General features: G+C 34.3%; 1 protein-coding gene across 1 annotated transcript in view; it reads right to left on the bottom strand.

Moving 5' to 3' along the window:
• Nucleotides 1-14863, bottom strand: part of Mical (Molecule interacting with CasL) — a 40070-nt gene extending 25207 nt beyond the window's left edge. The window contains 13 exon segments of the mRNA XM_011497234.1: nt 54-269; nt 1486-1607; nt 1831-1972; nt 3589-3828; nt 6257-6490; nt 6926-7048; nt 7456-7691; nt 8391-8524; nt 8973-9175; nt 10722-10979; nt 12254-12612; nt 13142-13466; nt 14542-14863. Coding sequence (XP_011495536.1) covers nt 54-269; nt 1486-1607; nt 1831-1972; nt 3589-3828; nt 6257-6490; nt 6926-7048; nt 7456-7691; nt 8391-8524; nt 8973-9175; nt 10722-10979; nt 12254-12612; nt 13142-13466; nt 14542-14829 — 2880 coding nt within the window. The 5' untranslated portion in view covers nt 14830-14863.
• Between the last annotated feature and the right edge of the window lie 4975 nt (nt 14864-19838).

The raw sequence follows: 19838 nt of genomic DNA, 5'->3' as shown, positions 1-19838 counted from the left end.
GGAGCGGCTGTGATGCGATTTGTTTCCCTTTGCAACTGCCAAAGAATAATTACCGATCTCTGGACCTTCGGCTGGTCGACCGCGCTTGTGTCCTGATTTTTATTGGCGAATTGCTCGGCCATTGCCGAGACCTTATTATGACCTAGCACATTACCCTCTTTGATCTTGCGGTCGAGGTTCTTCAGAGTATTGTCAATATCGGTGTACTTACTATCCGTTTCCATCGGCTCGCGGCCCTTCTTCTCCATTTTCGTCTGCCGAGCTAAAAACTGGATGAAGCATATAGTTGTCTGAGAAAGGCTTGCCGAGTTTGGGACTAATTATTTTACGCACGGGCGCTACGGCATTTTAAGGGGGGGAGGAGGGAATTACCACCACTTTCAATGATATTATTCGGTATACATTATTTATGCATATGTATTATCCTAGATAATTCGAATGACCGGTGGATGGTGATTGAGATTTATTGATATTTTGTTAATCGATATAATGCCGAGGCTTCGCCTATTGATTGGCTCGTAACAAATTTATGTACTAATAATTTTTATCATGCATGCATTATGTTTGCCATCAGTCAAAAGTCAAAAGTTGCTACTCCCTCAAATTTCTATGGAAAAACAATTTACTTTAAAATAATACTTTTCAAACACATTTCCACTTTTATTAACAGTGTATTTAATCCCCACCCCTTAGATTATCCAGCATTGTAATTAATTTCTTCCGCTGTAGTGCAAATACGCGTAAACATTTTATCGTTATATTTAAGAAATTTTTAAGATATTTTCATTAACCCAAAAAATTGATTAAGAAACTTTTACAATATAACATTATACAAAAATAATTAATTAATAAAGTATTTTATAAAAGAAAGAAATTTGTGCATTCATACGACATATTGATTTCCCTAACTTATTTAATAAAAAAAAAAAAAAAAAAAAAAAAAAAAAAAAAAAAATTTAATGATTTATTGCGTCTTTTTTGTTTATTTAGAAAGAAAAATCAAGTAGTCATTTTATTCATTATGTTTTATGTTTTACTTCATTGTCGTATTAATTTAAATTTATTAATAAGTGTTTTTCAGAATTCAAGAAGCATTATTGTGAAATATTATATAAATTGTCAATAATAGATGTAAGATTTCGTTTTAGTATTGTATAATTTAAAAGTTTATATTCAGTCTACGTATTAATTTTTATATTAATTTATCTAATATTACTTTCTTTTATGAATCAATAATAGTCTCACATAATTGAAAAATTGTAATAAATGCTTTATTTGAATTTCAAAACATATATATATATATATATATATATATATATATATATAGTTAGATAATTAGAATTATAAGTGTATAATGGAAAATTAACATTTTATTATGGTAATTGTACTTCTTTCAAAGCATTTATTAATCGTGTAAAACTACTACTTTAAAATTACCTCATACCTCCCCCTCTTAAAAGCAGAATCTCTATATTTTTGACTAACCTGCTCGCGACTCCATTTCGGTACGCGTTCGACTCTGTCGTAACGTACGCTACGTCCCATTTTATTCTCCTCGATCTTTTTCTCGATCTCTTTCACATTCCAATCAGTTTTCTCGATTTTTCCTACAAATTATACGATTATAATATTAACTAATTATAAATCGAAATTAACACAAAAGGCTAGATTTCTAGCTCTTTACTTCCAGATACGAAATAATATAATTGCCTTTTACATCGTTTTATAAATTAAATATAAATAATTATATAATTATGTTATGCGGATTACTTACACAAATCATTTATATATAAAGAATGTTTTATTTAATTAAAGTAAATTTAAAATTACCGATCGCACGTAATAAATCTTTGGGTTTTTTCTCAGCTGCCGCAGTTCCTTTAAGTTTTTCTTCAATATTTTTTATTCTGCCGGAAAATCCTTCATCCACATTAGTTCGATAATATCCAGCATGGAGTTTTGGCTCCCGATCCTATAAATAAACAATTAGCATGACTTTAATGCTTTGGAGCTTTATTAAAAAAAAAAAAAAAAAATCGATACAAGTGAAATCGATAAACTTCAATTAAATGAAAACATCAAACACTCGGAAAGCTGTAAAACGATAAATCATTTATTAGTATATTGCAGTCGTCATCAGATTTAAGCGTTAGACGAAGAAAACAACACATTTCTTATTAACATCAAACTAGAATTTACTGTTTTTTAACTATCGTACTCTGAAGGTATTAATCGATGTATATTTTCTGATTAGTAAAAATTTTTAATATTTTTACATGAAATTATCTTGTTAGAAAAGCGCCTATGCAATAAAAATGTAATTACAATCTTGAAAAAGTAAAAATAATAACAATAATAATATAATATAGATTGGTATTTATTTCAAACATAGAAAAACAAATTAATTCTATTATTTATGAATTAAATTCTTGCAAATATATATTTGTATCTATATAAAAGGGATATTTATTAATTGTAGTTCCTTTTATTCATTCATGATCGTTAGCTTAATAACTTACAGGTAGGAATAACAAAGAATATTTTATATCAACTAATTTTTAATTAATTTCTTTCTTCTTTTTTTTTTTTTTTTTTTTTTTGTCAAAAATGTCAGCTTGTTTTTATATGGTAATATAACCATTTATTTAATTATGGAATATATTTCTAAGGAATATATTTAATGGTTATGTAATCACAGAAGCAAAGAATATTATTATATAATAAAAGTAGAAAAATATTCACTTTTACTTTATTGAATTTTTCATGCTTATTAAGTATTTGTTAATGTGGAGTTAAATTGTTAAGTCAGAAGACATTGCTATAATAATAATGATAAATAATTGTCAACGTAATAGAGGTTCATTGTTATTAAGCGGAAAAAGTGCGTGATATCTCTTCAATAATAGGTATCTGTAATTGTTCGATCATGTATTATTATTAATGGTTTGAAATGTAATTAAATGAATAAATAATAGTATGGCATACTCAATCGGATTAAATATTCATTTAATACTTAGAGGAAATGATCATATTCGCTAAACTTTGCTGTAATAAGTTCAGTATTGTTAAATCTTAATTAATTTATGTATAAGTAAATATTTCATTCGCTAACTTACGAGGAAAACGTATTGATAATTTAATACATAAGAGTAAAATAATAAGTGTAAAAATGTGCCTCGCTAAGTAATTTTATAGAACGCAACTTTCAGCACATATTAAAATTTATTGCAAAAGTCGACAATGATTCAACGATATTCGTTGTTCGAGTATCTCGAGTGTAGTGCAATTAAATTTTTTCAAATTTATAAATTAACAGTTTTCAAGGCGATAAATGGCCTTGATAGGCTTATTCGTGGAAAAATTTATAAAAACCTTTGCGACTATATTGAACATGCCTCTTGACTCCTCCCGAGATTGTAAAACTTTTGTCAATTAATTTTAAGTACAACTACTTGCAAAGTTATAGAAATATTTCACTTCCCCTATAACCACCATTAAAAGAGATATTCACTCTAACATAGTTAATTGTTCCATCGTTACGACTACAAGGGTCAAACGTCAACATCGACGCAGCCGTGTCTGGCTTACAGGGTAGATGATTTTCTGCTCGAGGTCTTTGACGCGATCCTTAAAATCTGGCGCTGTCTGTCTGTAGAGGAAAATTGAGTAGTCCTCGAAAGGTTCGTTCTTCTCGCGTTTTGCATTTGCCTGGAGCATTTGCATACTTTTGTAGAATTGCTGGGTAGCGCGTTTGCGCTGGTATTGACGTCTCAGCATACGATCCAGTCGGTTTTTCTCAATGTCCTGGAGCCTCTGTGTCCGCTCCTCCTTTTATACCATACATGAACAAATTTTTCGCTCGTTTTAAAACGTCTCTTTAAATCATTCTGTTCCCTCTTCGACGAATGTGCATATTTTGGAATCGCCATTGATTACAATTATTAACCAACCTCACACTTCAGTTATCTCACGATCCTTGGATTATTGTAGCGAGCATGGCATTTAGACATTAATGAACGTAAATACTGATTTTCTCAAAAAATGATTGCACCTTATCTCTTTAAATTTAAATTGTTTCTACACACGAGTTCTATTATTTAATTCACATCTCAGCATAACTCTTAATTTTCTTTTTTACTTAAAACGATATACGATTCAATCATAATGATAAAGCTGCTTCCTTTACTAGGATAATTAAGAAACTGTTATATTATATTTATTATTATTAAGCGAAAATTTTCTAATATATAAACGACTTCATAAAACAATAGCCAATTAAATATTGTGTTATATTAGTCTGCAATCTTCAAATCAACTTCAAGTTTGATCAATATCTCATTTTATCTTATGTCAATTTTATATAAGTAAGTAGTTGCTAAAAATAAACGGCTGAAAATTTAGTCATAGATGTGCTCGGTGTAATTGACTTTAGTGAAAAAATTTATGAAATAGTTTAAGAAAAAAAAAAAAGAAAAAAAACGCAATAGCTTATGTGCCAAAGAAAATTCAAATTTTATAATTTCAAAAATATTTTAATCACAGCGCATATTTTCGTACAGTAAAGCTTTTGTAGCACTGGGCACTCACACAATTCAAAATAAATTTGAAGTTCAATTTTTAATATAGATTTAATAAATAGCATACATATTTAAAATGTTCATAAATAATGGATAATATTATTTATATAAATAATCACCAAGTACAGACGTAAAATACATTATCACTGTGTATTGTCGATTCTTCAAATACTAAGTCATACATCAAAAGATGTTTGAAATATAACTAAAAATTGTATGAAGTATGCGTAAATACGTATTAGGCATACTTTTTAAAATTTGTAAGCATATATTAGTATAATGAAAGTAAATATATTGTTCAATAATTAGATGCTTATTTTTTCTACATTAAAATTTGCCGATGATAAATTACTTGATCGAACGGTTTATTATACAGTGGCTGACTTTCAAAATTATAAGTAGCTTATGATTAGATTTATATTCGAGTTTCTAAGTTCGTAATTAATGAGTTTTCTCGTGCAATATAATGATGACAACTCCAGCAGAAGCGAACAATGTCAATATGAATATTCCTCGAAAAATCTGAGACAGCATCGTCTGCCATTTTGATCGAAGAGAATCGATAATAATAATTTTCCATTATCTTCTTGTCTTGATACAGTTGTATTTTATTCAATGTCTATATATATCCGCGACATAATTTATCAGAGATATGCAACATTTTAATTAAAGCATTAAATCTTTGACACTTTATTTTCAATAACAATCAATAACGATATTAAACACTATCATTAATGCCAATAAAGCACAATAATAATAATAAACATTTATCCATCTAGAAATTACAAAATTAAAGTATAAATTCACTATTAACTTAATTTGAAATAAAAATTATGTTCTCTCGTATGAAAAACAAACTAAACTAGATAATTTTTAGATTTACGATCAACTTTTGGAGAAATAATATGGTAAAATTAAGAGGAAAAAAAATGATAATAATCAATACATAAATAGAAAAAAAATTAAAAAATAATAATTGCACAGAACCGTTATTTAAAGAAAATCAACAGAAAAGCATAAATTAGTATTTATCTAATATAAAAATAAAAACAATCCCAATAATGATGTATTACAAGTGTAAAGGATTATTTAATGTTCAACGAATCATTTATTTAATGCTAAATAATAAAAAAAAAAAAAAAAAAAAAGAAAAGAAAAAAAAAACTTGTGATTTGAAGTAGCTTAATACTTCATTACCAAATGAATTGTAATAAATCCTATTAAAGCTTTTTGAATCGCGGTCATCAGCGTTTCGTTCGCAATAAAATTAACTTAAATTAAATGCCACTTATTTACGCTATTTAAAACAATCGTTAAACTCATGCTTATATCTTAATTTAAATAATGCAATTGAATTTAAATGCTATGTAAAATATTAGGATCGTTATGCGTGAGACTAACTGATCTAAGACCGGATATAACTTATAATTCCCATGCGCGTGGAAATAGTAAGTGAAATATATCATCCAGATCTATAAATTGCTTCGATAATATGCTCGACGATATCAAAGGGGGAACGGAGCTGTGTAATTGCGAATTCACCTAGATTACGTGGAGAGGTAAAAAAAAGGTTAGCCATAAATCCCTCCCCCCAGATACTCAATAGCTCCAAAGTCACGAGCCGGACTTTAAAGGAATTCGAAGAAAAGAAATAGCTCGATAAAGCGTTGCAAACTCACCACGCTAGCCCCCATTTTTTCGGTACTGCGTCTTTTGCGCGTGTGACGTCGCGTCATTGAGTCGACCTTCTTCTCGCCGAGCAACGGCAGATTTTCGTTGACGTGGCGCGATCTTCGGACTCGGGCCGACGTACCCTCCTGCTTTGTTATTCGGCCGAGAAGCTGGGCCTTTTGCTCGGCCGTCAGTTCGCTCAGCTTTTGTGAAAGCGTAGGCCTATCCTCGGTCTCTGGTTCCTGAAAATATGTATTTATAAATTAGCCATCACCGGCCCATTATTATGCATATATTTTTATTATCTGCTGCGTGGGCTTAATCGGTAGGTAGTAACCATCTAGCGCTCCGTGGCTTCAAAAATAATTACAAGTCGAAAAATAGCTGATTGGGAAGGAGGGCCGAGGAGCTTGTATAACGAGAGCCAACGCACGATAATTATCGTTCGTTAGGCATTTCATTCCTTTTTATCCTCGAGAGTAAGCTCAAAAGTAACGAGCTTTATAACAAATCAACAACGTTTTACATAGCCGTTATAATAAAGGAAAATGATCGTCCATAGTCCCATTGTAATGTAAGCTCGTAAAATTAAAGAAGTAAGAGCACGGGGGAGATTTTATTGTCGAAGGGAAAAAGTATTGAAAAAGGTAATTTCATAATTCAATGTGAATAGTTACCAGTTTCGGGTGCTTAATATGTGGTATTTCTCCACGAAACGCCTCGTAAATTTGCGTCAAATACGAGAACATTGTAAGCTTATCTGGCACATCGCACTGCATCATTTCTTCTCCAGTCATAATCTGAAATGTTCGAGCAAAACTGATTTGAGTACGAAAATCCTAATTCCCGTATGAAGGTGCATATTAACATTATAATGGCATCATCAATACACAAAGTGTTTACCCAAAATTTTAACGAACACTACGTACAGATCGAATTACCGAATAATATAAACCTAGGACTTTAATTTGTGCTGTGGTTCGTGATTTCCGCGTGCCGGCACAGCATTAAAAAACAAATGTGACCAACGGTAAGGCCCATACATTGGCTTTTCAATCGCAACTCACACAAGCACGAAGAAATCTTGGGTAGTTTCCCACCACCAATACCGGCACCGCTTCACCATCGCACGATTGACGACATTCGACTGGAAACGTAAAAAAAAAAAAAAAAAAAAAAAAAAAAAAAAAAAAGAGAGTACACTTACGGGTGGAATACCGAGCTCCTTCTCGAGGATATCAAAAGCGATCTGATTGTTCGTCACGGGATCGTCCTTCTTGAGGGACTGATAGTCTATGAGATCCGGCCGATATCGATGAATTATGGCAGCAATGGCCAGGCCACTTTTGAACGACGCGCCCATATCCTGGATACGTACACCGTCGTAGAGGGCCACTTGGCGCTGTAGCCAGTGCAGCAACGTGTCCGGATGAACCTGGGAGTCTGTGAAAATACATGGATTTATTGGGAATTCACTTGTTGGGAAGTAATTGCGCCTGCACTCATCTATACTGACATTCTTTATAGATGTGCGTGAACGCGCGCGCTCGTGCTTTCAGATGAAATCTCGGTGGAAGAATTAGTTTATTAAAAAGTTGAACCGTATTGACGGCCGATTGTCACAGATTCTTTAAATATTAGATCTTCGTACAATGTATTAAATGACTAATACGACGTTGTTTATAAATGAGTTTATGTGATATCGTAATTTGATCGATTTAATTTGGAACATTCGTTTGATGCAGTGAGGATAAATGATATTGACTCGCGTTGAATTTAATGGAATCGTTAAATTATGGCCACTCATGCATGTAAGGCCACAATGTTACCATGTCAGATTGAATTTGAATGTTATTCCCTTTAAAACTCTATTTTCCTGTCGTGAAATTTCTTTGCAAAATATATAAAATCTCCTTCGGGTAGAATAAAACAAAACCAAAAAAAAAAAAAAAAAAAAAAAAAAAAAAAAGGAAAAAAAAAGAACAAAAAGAAAGGCAAATGTATGGTAAGCTACGTACAAGCGAACAACTAAATTAGCCTACGAACGCTTTAGTTGCGAAAAACGGTACGATCGCACGCGATCTACGCGATCTACGCGATCTACGCGAATGAAAAATAATGCCCAACAATAATATCCTTCACCTCTCCTGCGCCGTTTCTTCGGTAAATCAATCGCCGCCTGTATGGGCAACAATTTGAAAGTTTCAGGATCGTCGGTGTCGAGCAGACTTCGTACTTGTATCGACGTTACGGAGCGCACATTCAGATTTGGATACCTACGTGCAACATAAATTAAATCCTGTTTACAATGAATAGAAGAGCGTTGAGATTATACGAAAGGACATAATATGGTTAAACGGGCATTCGTTATGAATACAATGCACGTTGTTTCATTAAAGAGCGCTTTTATAGGCTCAAAATAATTTCGTCCGCTATTAGATATTAGAACTTTACCAATTTCAGCATTAAAACTTTTCGGATATTAAGTGTGAGGGAACGATATGTGTAGGCAGGGTAGTTTTTCCTTGTTAGCTTCGTTTTAAAGTGGCATATTTGCCGAGTACTTGGATGTCGGTATAATTTATTCCGCAGCACAAGGCAGTGAGATTGAGAATAAGCATAAGCGATAAACTGAATTAAACGTGTGCGAATGTACGCAATTCACAATAATGGCTATAAATCTCATAGAGCTTAGCTGCTGTTGGTGCTGCTAGTATTGCTGACCTTGTATGAGGGTCCAAGGTATAGGCGGCGTAATCCCTGTTAAGATTCTCGGGAGTCGTTTGTCCGAGAAGCCTGTAAATAGATTCTCGCTCTGCGATCACTTCGAGGGGCGTCAGCGTCGAGCCCCAGCCCTTGATGGCCCAGCAAGCGTCCATTGAGCTCAAGAAGCCTCGGGCACAGCCAGAACCCGTTGGCCAAAACGGCTGCAAAAGAAGAAAAAAAAACATTTGTACCTAATGACAACATTTGTACCTAATAATTTTTCCTTATTCGACATTCAATGGCGTGTCGTTAGCGATAGTCATTGCACGAATTCACATACGAGATGTTAAATCGATGGTCCGTTAACGCGCCCATGGACGTGAAAGTAAAATCCGATTGAGACGTTCGATAGAATTTTAACAGCTGCTGAATATCATTATTTATAATCAAATTGAATTATGAAACGTGCTGAGAGAATATTAATACGTGCAATGATTGCATTACCAACTCAATTTACTATTTTATTCTTTAAATTTTCTCTCTCTCTCTCTCTCTCTCTCTCTCTCTCTCTCTTTCTCTCTCTCTCTCTCCCTCTCCTTCTCTCTTCCTCCCCCCTACTGCTGTTTCTTCGTCATCTGCTTCGTCGTCATCATCATCATCATCATCATCATCATCATCATCATCATCATCATCATCATCTTCTTCTTCTTCTTCTTCTTCTTCTTCTTCTTCTTCTTCTTCTTCTTCTTCTTCTTCTTCTTCTTCTTCTTCTTCTTCTTCTTCTTCTTCTTCTTCTTCTTCTTCTTCTTCTTCTTCTTCTTCTTCTTCTTCTTCTTCTTCTTCTTCTTCTTCTTCTTCTTCTTCTTCTTCTTCTTCTTCTTCTTCTTCTTATTCTTCTTCTTCTTCTTCTTCTTCATCTTCTTTATACACTTAAATTAATGAACGGACGCTCGGAAAAAAATATCACGTCCATCAGCAATAAACATTTAGAATTATAATAATAATTATACGAGACCTTCGAGATGCTGATGGAACGCAAACTATCGCAAGAAATTATTAACTTTTAAAAAACGGTAAGTAAAAAATCTTCTCTTCTTTGCATTACAGCGATCCATACTTTTGTAATTTTTTCTTTCATATAGCGGAAAGTCTAACGAATTGATGAATACGATTATAAATGCATTTTCTACACGTTTTATACTCTCAATTAATAGAAATAGGAAATAATAATTTAATTATTAAAAACAAAAAAGAAGCGATTATCGATGCATCGGCATCAACGCTATCATTGTTAACTAATAAAATATATCTTTTTTGTAAAATGTCGAGCGCTTATGCGCATAAAACCTGTTTCAAGTTTGTATGTAAATGCTCAATTAAAGAGCGAGAGATTATATAGAACTTTCACTTTTATTGAAAAGTCTTTATAAAAGCTAAAGTATTTTTGTTGTTGTTGTTGTTGTTGTTGTTGTTGTTGTTGTTGCTGTTGTTGTTGTTGTATCAAACTACGTTTTTAACCGAAAAACCGTAAAAGTGTCATTTTCAATTATGGCGTACATATATAATATTTTATTTCATTTAAGGAGAAACGTTAAAAGGGGCAGGGAAGGGCCGCTGTTTTTCATAATGACAGTGACACTTTGCGTGCACAAATAACATGCGAGCATAATTTTCATAAAGCATCAGTGTCGCAAAAAATTCGTAAGATATAAATGATAAATGACGGTGGGGGGGGGGCGAGGGAAGGAGGTTACCTCAAGGGCTTACCTCAAGGAGGCTGTCGCCGACTAAAATCATGAGCAGCCGATGCCCGTGTCGCTCGAGTACTCTGCTCGCGTTTTCGGCCGCGTACATGGAGGTGAAGTCGAACATGGCCACATCCGGTTGCCCATAGTGATTCACCGCGAATTCCATGTCCATCATCTGGTACTCGGTCGAGAATTCGGCAGCCTCGCGGGCGTACAGCATAAGCGCCTCGCGGTCGACGTTTTCCTTGGCGAGTAGTTTCGCCGTGTCCGGGTGATCCTGCATTTTTCAGACAAAACAGATTACTCGTGCGTCGGGTGTGTGCTTTGCTTTGTATTATTATTTACTAATACGAGCTTAAAAAAGTGTCATGCGTAAAGTATGTGTAGCGCAGAACGATGGAGTTTTTAAAAATTTTCTAATGTCAAGGCCGTAGTATATATATTATGCTTTGGTAGAATTCTTTTTTTTTTTTTTTTTTTTTTTTTTTTTTTTTTTTTTGATCTTCATTGGAAAATGTTAATTAAGTAAATTGAAACTGCCAATGCTAAAAATACAGCAAAATAAATGTAATTGAATGAAGTACGATTAGGTAAATGAAGAGAGTTGGCGTATTTATGTACTAATACATAAGAAAGCCCTATGATTGGCGGAATCATTTGATCAAACTTGACAGCTGTAAGTTTAATAATAAAATAGAGATAAATAAAATTAGACGTATTTTATTAAATAAGAGAACGATTCGTTTGAATAAATTCTATGTAAATTTTACGAGAGGAGACAGAAGTGTTGGCATCGCGTTCATCGACCACAGTACGAACGATGGCATAATAAAGCTGCCGAAACATCTGCATAAGATACAAGTTCTATTAAAGAGTAGATTTGTTTATAAGTAATCAAACAAAACAAATGGCAAGCCTTTGCCATTGTTGACAAATAGTAAGTCTTAGATTTATGTATATTGACGATATTTTTATCTTACCATTAATACAAGGAACGTAAGGACAGATTATATAACATTATATATTTTGAATTTGGAATTGCCAATTAGGAAATTGCTCGATATTTATTTGCGCGACAAGTTTATTCACTATGTTCGTTAAACTTGTATTTGGCTTATCTAACGATGGATGATTTTGCAAAGAATCATTTATCCAAGACCGCAATAAGCAATTTCACGAATTCTTAATGTTAAACGTGTTTTCCAATTATTAGATTGGAAGTTTGGTAAAAAAAAAAAGTTTGGTTACTTAAAGATCTATTATATCATGCAAACGGGCCATTGCGATAATCAATTAAATGAAACGAATAGTTTAATAGATAATTAATCAATAGGGTGGGGCACGTATTTAAAATTTATAATTACACTTTAAAGGCTCGTGCCAAATAAATGAAATATCTACCTAATCGATCACTTGGTAATATCGGCTCATATTCAAATGCTTTTAATTCAAAATCTGTACGGGATATCGACAAGGCTTACCGATAATGCGAATCCCTTGCGTTTGGCAGCTGAAAATTGAAAAGTTATAATCAAAATAGTGCCACTGTACCTGCAGAATGACACCCTTGTCGATAAGACTATGCTTCTTGGCAGTCATGACAAAGTAATGCGTATCGTCTTTGTAATAGACTATGTTTTCTAAGTCAATGCCGGTGTCGGAGTACAATTCTTTGAAAAACTTTTGATTGAAGATAAAAGCAACGCCGCTTATTTCCTCGACCCGGGCTTCCGCCTCCGTCCTCTTATTGATGAAGTTGGCCGTTATGGCGATGGCGAGTTTGCCTCGGAACTCCTTGCGCTTGAAGCCTTCCAAAGTGTTGCGCTTGCCATCGGCGCCAATTAACACGTCGAACTCGTACTGAGAGACCGGATGATCGGCCGGTAGTGTTTTAGCCCTCCAGCCGATCTCTGAAATATCGTTCGCGTCTATCAGTTTTCCTTTTAAGAGAGTGAAGCTCTGTTTCGGCACCTTACGTATATCCTCATGACTGTTAAAAAAATATGACCGTCGATTGCCTTACTCAACTATTTCATTTTAATGCTTTCGACTATTTCCAATACAGCATTTGTGTCCATTTGTACAAATCAAAGATTTTTTTATGATTGTAAGCTATATGTTACATATCCAAGAATTTCAAATAAACAAATAAAAGCCGTATTATTTGATTAAAATTAAAACGACTTAATGTTGGCTTATTGAATACTTTACTATGGCTTTTACTACATTTCATCGTTATGGATGTATCGTGAATAATGTAAAGCCGGAATTATCTTTGCATTATCGCGTAATATTCGTAAAATTGATTCGTGAAAGCAGCGACGTTCCAGGTCCATCCCATCCCCCTCCCACGACCAATCCATTCGTCACGACCAAAGCATCCATTCTTATGAAATTTGCATTTGCAAAGCAAAGGGCTAAACAAAAGTGTCGACTCACTGCCGCCTTCTTGATCTTCGGGCGGTGGCACGAGTTGATCGAAGCTCACGCTCTCGTGGAACTCAACACCGAGTATAAGGGCGACCTTGAGGAGTATGCACTGCAGCTGCCTGATGCTGATGTGGTCGATCGAGCCGGCGCAGAATTTTCCGAAGAATTTCTTGGCTCCGAGGCCCCTGAGGTCCTGGATGACGAATGGCCAGAGGTGAAGTACGTTGTTGCGCGACATGCGGTCGCGTTTCTCCACGACCACGACTTTGGCGCCGAGAAGCTGTGCCTCGATGGCCGAGCGCATGCCGCAAGGTCCACCTCCGATTATCAGGACCTGAATCAGGACATGAACGTTAATAATAGCTACCTATCCGCTGTTGTGTCCGATTAACCCTGGAGGACTGCTCGTACGAGGAAATAATCGGCCTCTACTAATGGCGTTAAAGATATTTCATAGGACACGATTTCAAATAGCTTAAACGTGATTTCAGTTGGCGAGCAACGGTCGGATATCCCAAACTACTTGCTCTCTCTCTATCTATCTATCTATCTATCTATCTATCTCTCTATCTCTCCGCCTAAGCTCACCGTCAAGCTCGACGATTACCAAATCTCTTGCTTCGAGCGCTTTCGTATCCTTAAACTAAATAACACTTGATTATTATTAGCCGGCATTTGGTGCGCTTTAATTGCAAATTAATTTTGTTGTTTAAGCGTTCATCGTTGAAAGTTGAAAGTTAATCGTGTATACGAAGGGAGCAGCTTTTATTTCTTAATGAAAGAATTAAGTAACCAATCCGAATAAATTAAACGGGAATAATTGCACGATTCATTTGTACATACGAAAAATGAATTAAAAATTCTCATACAAAGCATGAATTATTTAATGGTAACGGATAAATCGAAGTTAAATTTATCGTGCTCTAACGGCATTGTTCACGATACTTTCAATACATTCATACGTGCATACATGCATACATGAATATGTATTCACGCGCGAGCGCGCGCGCGCGCACACGCACACGCACACGCACACTCGTACGTATTTTTTTAAATTTTACGACAAAAAAAAAAGTGGAAGTTTTTTAAAGTGATTGGTATGGAAAGTCGAAGGCATTGTGCATTACAAGTGACATATTTACAAAAATGACCGGTTATCCATGTAATGCCAATAGAGTTATGCATTGAAAATAATATTAATTCAGATTGTTAATTCAGGTGAGGTGGAAAAAAAGCTTGAGCGTCGCGCGCGGAAAAGCTTCTCGCGCATTGACAGCCATGGGATTTTCCAATACAACCCCTCATCGACCCCCATAGTGAGAGACCCATGGTTTCTGGCAATATGTTCGAGAGACCGTAGAGCCACGACTTAATTGTCAATAATGTTGTTGATATCGCTGGACACTTACCCTTGTGTTGAGGCATGCCTTGCCGCGATTGTAGCACTTGTGATTGGCTCGCTGATCGAATTTCTTCCAGAGCGCCTGAGCCTTCCACGACCTTAACTTCGACTTAAGCTTTGGGTAGAACTGATGGAAGTTTGTCGGCTTTATCTTGAGTAGGTCGCAGAGGTGGCGAAAGTGACCGAGTATGGACTTGAGGGTGGTGGCGTTGCAGAACTGATCAAACACCTCCCCGGCCATCGCGACCTCGGGCGATGCCATTTGTTTTCTGCTCTGCTGATGTAGATGGTCCATGTCTACTGCTGATGCCGTTGGTGCTGCTGCTGCTGCTGCTGCTGCTGCTGCTGCTGCTGCTGCTGCTGCTTGGTGGTGGTGGTGGTACTGGTAGTGGTGGTGGTAGTGGTGGTAGTGGTGGTGGTGGTAGTAGTGGTAGTGGTGGTGGTGTAGTGCTGCTGTCGCCGCCGCCGCCGCCGCCGCAGCCGCCGTTAAGCAGTACTCGCCGCTACTTCTACCTCGTGGTTCAACGTATCACTCAGGCTCATCACCTGTAACCGGCATTCGACAATACGGTTATGCTCAACGCACGTGTAATAACACCAATCGATATAATTATTTTTACCAACAACTTCTGTACAAAATGCTAAATTTGAAATTATTGGTTACGCATCAAGACAGAATTGTCGGTATCTCTCTCTCTCTCTCTCTCTCTCTCTCTCTCTCTCTCTTATTTTAATAATTCGACGTACTTTTAAAACGATTCTTCAAGGTTAGAATCTTTATCTAGTTAAAGCAAAAAAGGATTTACAATAATTAGTAATTGACAAATATATTTAATAAATCACATTGCAATGTAAATTGCGTAAATACAAACGAAATAAAGCTCATTTAGAAACTAGTAATGAAATTTTATTTTTATAGTCTTGAATTTACTTGACTTTTGCTAATGAACTCACGTCTGAAATACTGGAATGTATGTTTTGTTGCTTCGGGATTAGCTTATTCAATCTTATATTTTTATGTGAATTTCATTCGGTAATACGTTAAATTTACATTCGCTAATATCTGACTATATAAAACAAAAAAAAAAAATAAATAAAAAAAAAAAAATATACACCAATTGTAATTGATTTAATGAAAATACACTCATTGGTCTTGTAGGTGATTTCAAATAAGTATAGCGAATATTTTTGTCTGCATTTCGTTGCAAATAGTGAATGTTGTGGATAGTGTGAATGAAAAGAAATTCACAATATTAAAATTACTTTTAAGATAATTAGGAATGATACTTTGTCACACGCAAAATTAAGGAGTCAAATATCACGATATTTCTAATGAATCAAGACATCTGTAAAAAAAATAATTAATAAAAAACGTTTGGTTATTAATAAAATCGTCTTGAATTAATTTTATTATCATTTTAGGATTAAACTACTTTATAGTGATAATAACGGTCACTTTCCAATTTACAAAAGTGATGTATAATGTCATAAATCTTTATTTCATTATGCTTAAAATTGCTTAAGTAACTCAAGTTATTTAAAAGAGATGAATCTTTAAGCGCTGAATAGTACTGTTGGACAGCTATGAGACACATTTTTTTATCACCATTATATTCTATTACATCAAGACAATTTTATTTTTAGTACAACACAATAACACAATAGCAATAACACCAATGTTTTTATTTACATAAAACACAGATACGCTGTTCATTTATAATAGAAGAATCCATTGCAATTAACAATGTAAAACTGTTTTTTGTAAAAAAATCTCATGTACGCTCATGCTGCGAGAACGATATTACAACTTGGAAAGTAATTTCATAAATTATCGTGACGAGGCTTATCAACGGAAATAGCGTAATTCTTGGAAAGTAAGGTCGAGGTGCAATAAAAATTTCTTGAATCTAAATCTAAATAAAAATTATAATGTTTACTTGTCGTAATTGACGAGGAGTAAAATACACGTATAAATACATCAAGTTTTGGGAAGAGCAAATCTTGACGTCGATTAATCCATGTTGTTCTCACATCGTAGAGGCTAGAAGAATCAATTTGGACATTTTTAATTACAATTCATTATACTAAAATAAACTAAACTGATCTAATTTTACATTTAAAATATGTGTACGATAGGGGTAAACGGAAGCTATAAAACTTGACGAATAACCTCAACAGGAGCTCATCGTTCATAATCAGACTTTATTATTAAATGTGAAATTGGTAGGAGACAATGAAAGAGAATGAAAGATAACTTAAAGCGATGTGTAGCGCTAAAATGTTGGTCCTTTTGGCTTGCGGCCATTGACATAGGCCGCTGCAACAACGCTATACCTCAAGATGAATAGTACTTTATAAATATAATTACGAGTCCTAGCAAGAGCCTAGTAAACAGACCCACCCAACCTGATTTAACTCGTTGGCCCATATCTGCAAAGCACGACGACGAAAATAGAGCATATTGATTCATAAAAGCTGTAATTAGCTCATTTGGAACAAAAGTTGAGAGAAAGAGAGTGAGAGTGAGAGAAAGGGAGAGAAGGTAATGTGATGACACTAGAGTTTAGCCGAAAATAACTCGTGCAAATATCGCAAGTTAATTCGAGGCTGGACGAGTTTTTCTCAGTGTGTCGCTGTCTGGGGAATTTTGTGCGCGCGTTCGAGAGATCGAGACCGGCACCGGCTTGCGAGACACTATGCGGTTCCTCATGTTTTCGCAGGAGAATCGGACAGAGACAGAGACGGAGACTCTAAATTCGGCGCTTCCCGATTCGCAACGGCGAATGTATGGATGTATTCACGCGCGCTCTAACGCGATAAATATACCGGAGCAAATTAACATATTTGCCGCTGAACTTGCAATTGCTGTTAGTAATCGTTGGGATATGGCCTTTCTCTTCGGCCATTCCTCAAATTCACTCTCACTATTTCTTAGTCGCATCGCGCTCAATGCTTATCTCAGCAAACCTTGAAAATTCACGTTTCAAAGCAAACGACGCCAATAATATACAATGTTCCGATCATCATTGATTCTATCCTACATAACTTTATATTGCCTATATTATATTGTTCCACTAACACATTTACGGGCGCTATATTGAATTGAAGCACATTCGCATGATGATATTGCATTATATATATGAAAAAATTACCAATCCTTTCTAAATACAATCTCAAAGTATTGTACATTTAAATCTTATTAAGTCTTAATTTATACTTTAAATCCAAAGCTTAAAATTTATTATACATGAATTATACAAGAATTAGTTGTTTGTCTTTTATTATTATTATTATTATTATTATTATTATTATTATTATTATTATCATTATCATTATTATCATTATTATCATTATTATTATTATTATTATATAATTATTATATTTAATAGCCTAACAATTCAATACCGTTTTTGGATTTTAATATTGAAAACAGTCAATTTCATGGCGATACTTTATCTGTAATAATTAAAACTATAAACTAGAATTAAAAACGTAAAAACATATAAATTTAATTAAACGCGATTGCTTTATATATATATATATATATATATATATATATATATACATATATGAGTGATAAAGACTCTAAAGAATAATAACAATTAATCTCGGATGGATTTTCAACAATTTTTCAAAATTTTTCTACGTAACAAACAAACCCAAAATTCAAGTTCATAGAAAAATGTCTAAATTATTGATAATACACAAATATATGTGTGTGTGTGTGTGCGTGCGTGCGTGCTTACGTGTGTGTGTGTGTGTGTGTGTGTATAGGTAATGAGATACAATATAAATAATTCTTACTTTGTACTTTGAACAAAAATAGAACTATTAAAACTTTCTCGACAATGCAAAACCTCTAAGAACGAATTATCTTTGTTTTTTAACTACAGACACAAATAAAAGTAGCGACCGTTAACTTATTTTTATTAAAAAAAAAAAAAGTAATGAAGAAACTATGCTAATTGATATTAGTTAATTTGATTAGAACAAAGACGCATTTAAATGCGAAGCGGCTGCAATATACTTTGATTAAGTCAGTTTACAATCAAATCTAAAAATTATAAAAATAAAAAGTTAGATTGAAAGTCGCTAATGATAATATTTTACTAAATTCCACTACGAAAAGATAAATTTACGTAATATTTATATTAAAATTATTATCGTAATAATGACACTAAATAGACATCGTGTCAAAAGATGCAAAGTATTTTACAATATTTTTGTAAACAAATGATTGGGATGATGAAAGCATGCCGAATATCAACAATAAATTTGACTTCGTAATGTTAAAGAAAGGACAAGTTCATCGATAAATGCGAGTCCGTATCATCAAACAGGGATTCATAAACTGTAGAGGATAATTTAACAATCGATAATTTCTTTCACTAGTTTACGAAATCTCTTGATTTGAAATATTTACATTAATGAACTTCTCTAATTGATAAACGTTGATATGAAATTTTAATAATTATTCGACTTTCTAGGTAGGAGAGCATAATTGGACTAGTGATCAATCATTCACGGTCCACATATCTTTCTTATATTCTCCAGAAAATACAAGTAGTAATTAATTTTCTTAAAGTGATTTTAAAGTTTGAACAAAATTTTGAATCTAGCAATAACATTTTTAATTAATTACGCAAACTCGTCAAAGCGAGAAAGTAATATAAAGCTAGAAAGATAGCATTTTTAAAAAGTAATTTTGGGAAAATCAAGGGTCACCCGTGACATCGGACGAATACAAATTTTGTCCACTTTCTAGGCTCGAATACAGTTATTGTCGATACGTGTACCCGCTTACCTACCATTATGCGCCAGATATATCAATAATGTTTTCATGCAAATGAATCGAGTAACAATCCGTACTCACCTACAACTTATTAACATCTTCATTTACATAGCACATTTTTGTACAGCGATTTCACAAAAGCGCAATAGGTAAAGAAAGAAAGAAAGAAAAGACGGAAAAATGAGAACGCTCGAAAGTCAAGATAATATTACACGAGAGTTCGTGCAAAATGAAATGTAAGTCAGTAGGAGGCTTACGTCCTCGTGTCGAAATCAGCGGTCCGCATAGGCATCATCAGACACTGAGAGGCGAAGTTACAACGTATCTTGGCATGCGCACGACGTTGGCGTCGACAAAATCGTTCGATTCGCGAGGTAAGAGGCGCGCACTAGCGACATACCCGCTAAGGTTCTTTGAACTTACAGCCTAATAGTTTTGTAGATCAGCGAGAGCGGGAGAGCGCGAGAGCGCAGTGAGAGAAGAAGCGAGAACGAAGGAGAAAGATGGAGAAG

This window comes from Ceratosolen solmsi, unplaced genomic scaffold, assembly GCF_000503995.2.
Source record: "Ceratosolen solmsi marchali unplaced genomic scaffold, CerSol_1.0 scaffold13, whole genome shotgun sequence".
NCBI lineage: Eukaryota > Metazoa > Arthropoda > Insecta > Hymenoptera > Agaonidae > Ceratosolen > Ceratosolen solmsi.
This window is presented reverse-complemented; position numbering and strand designations above follow the sequence as displayed.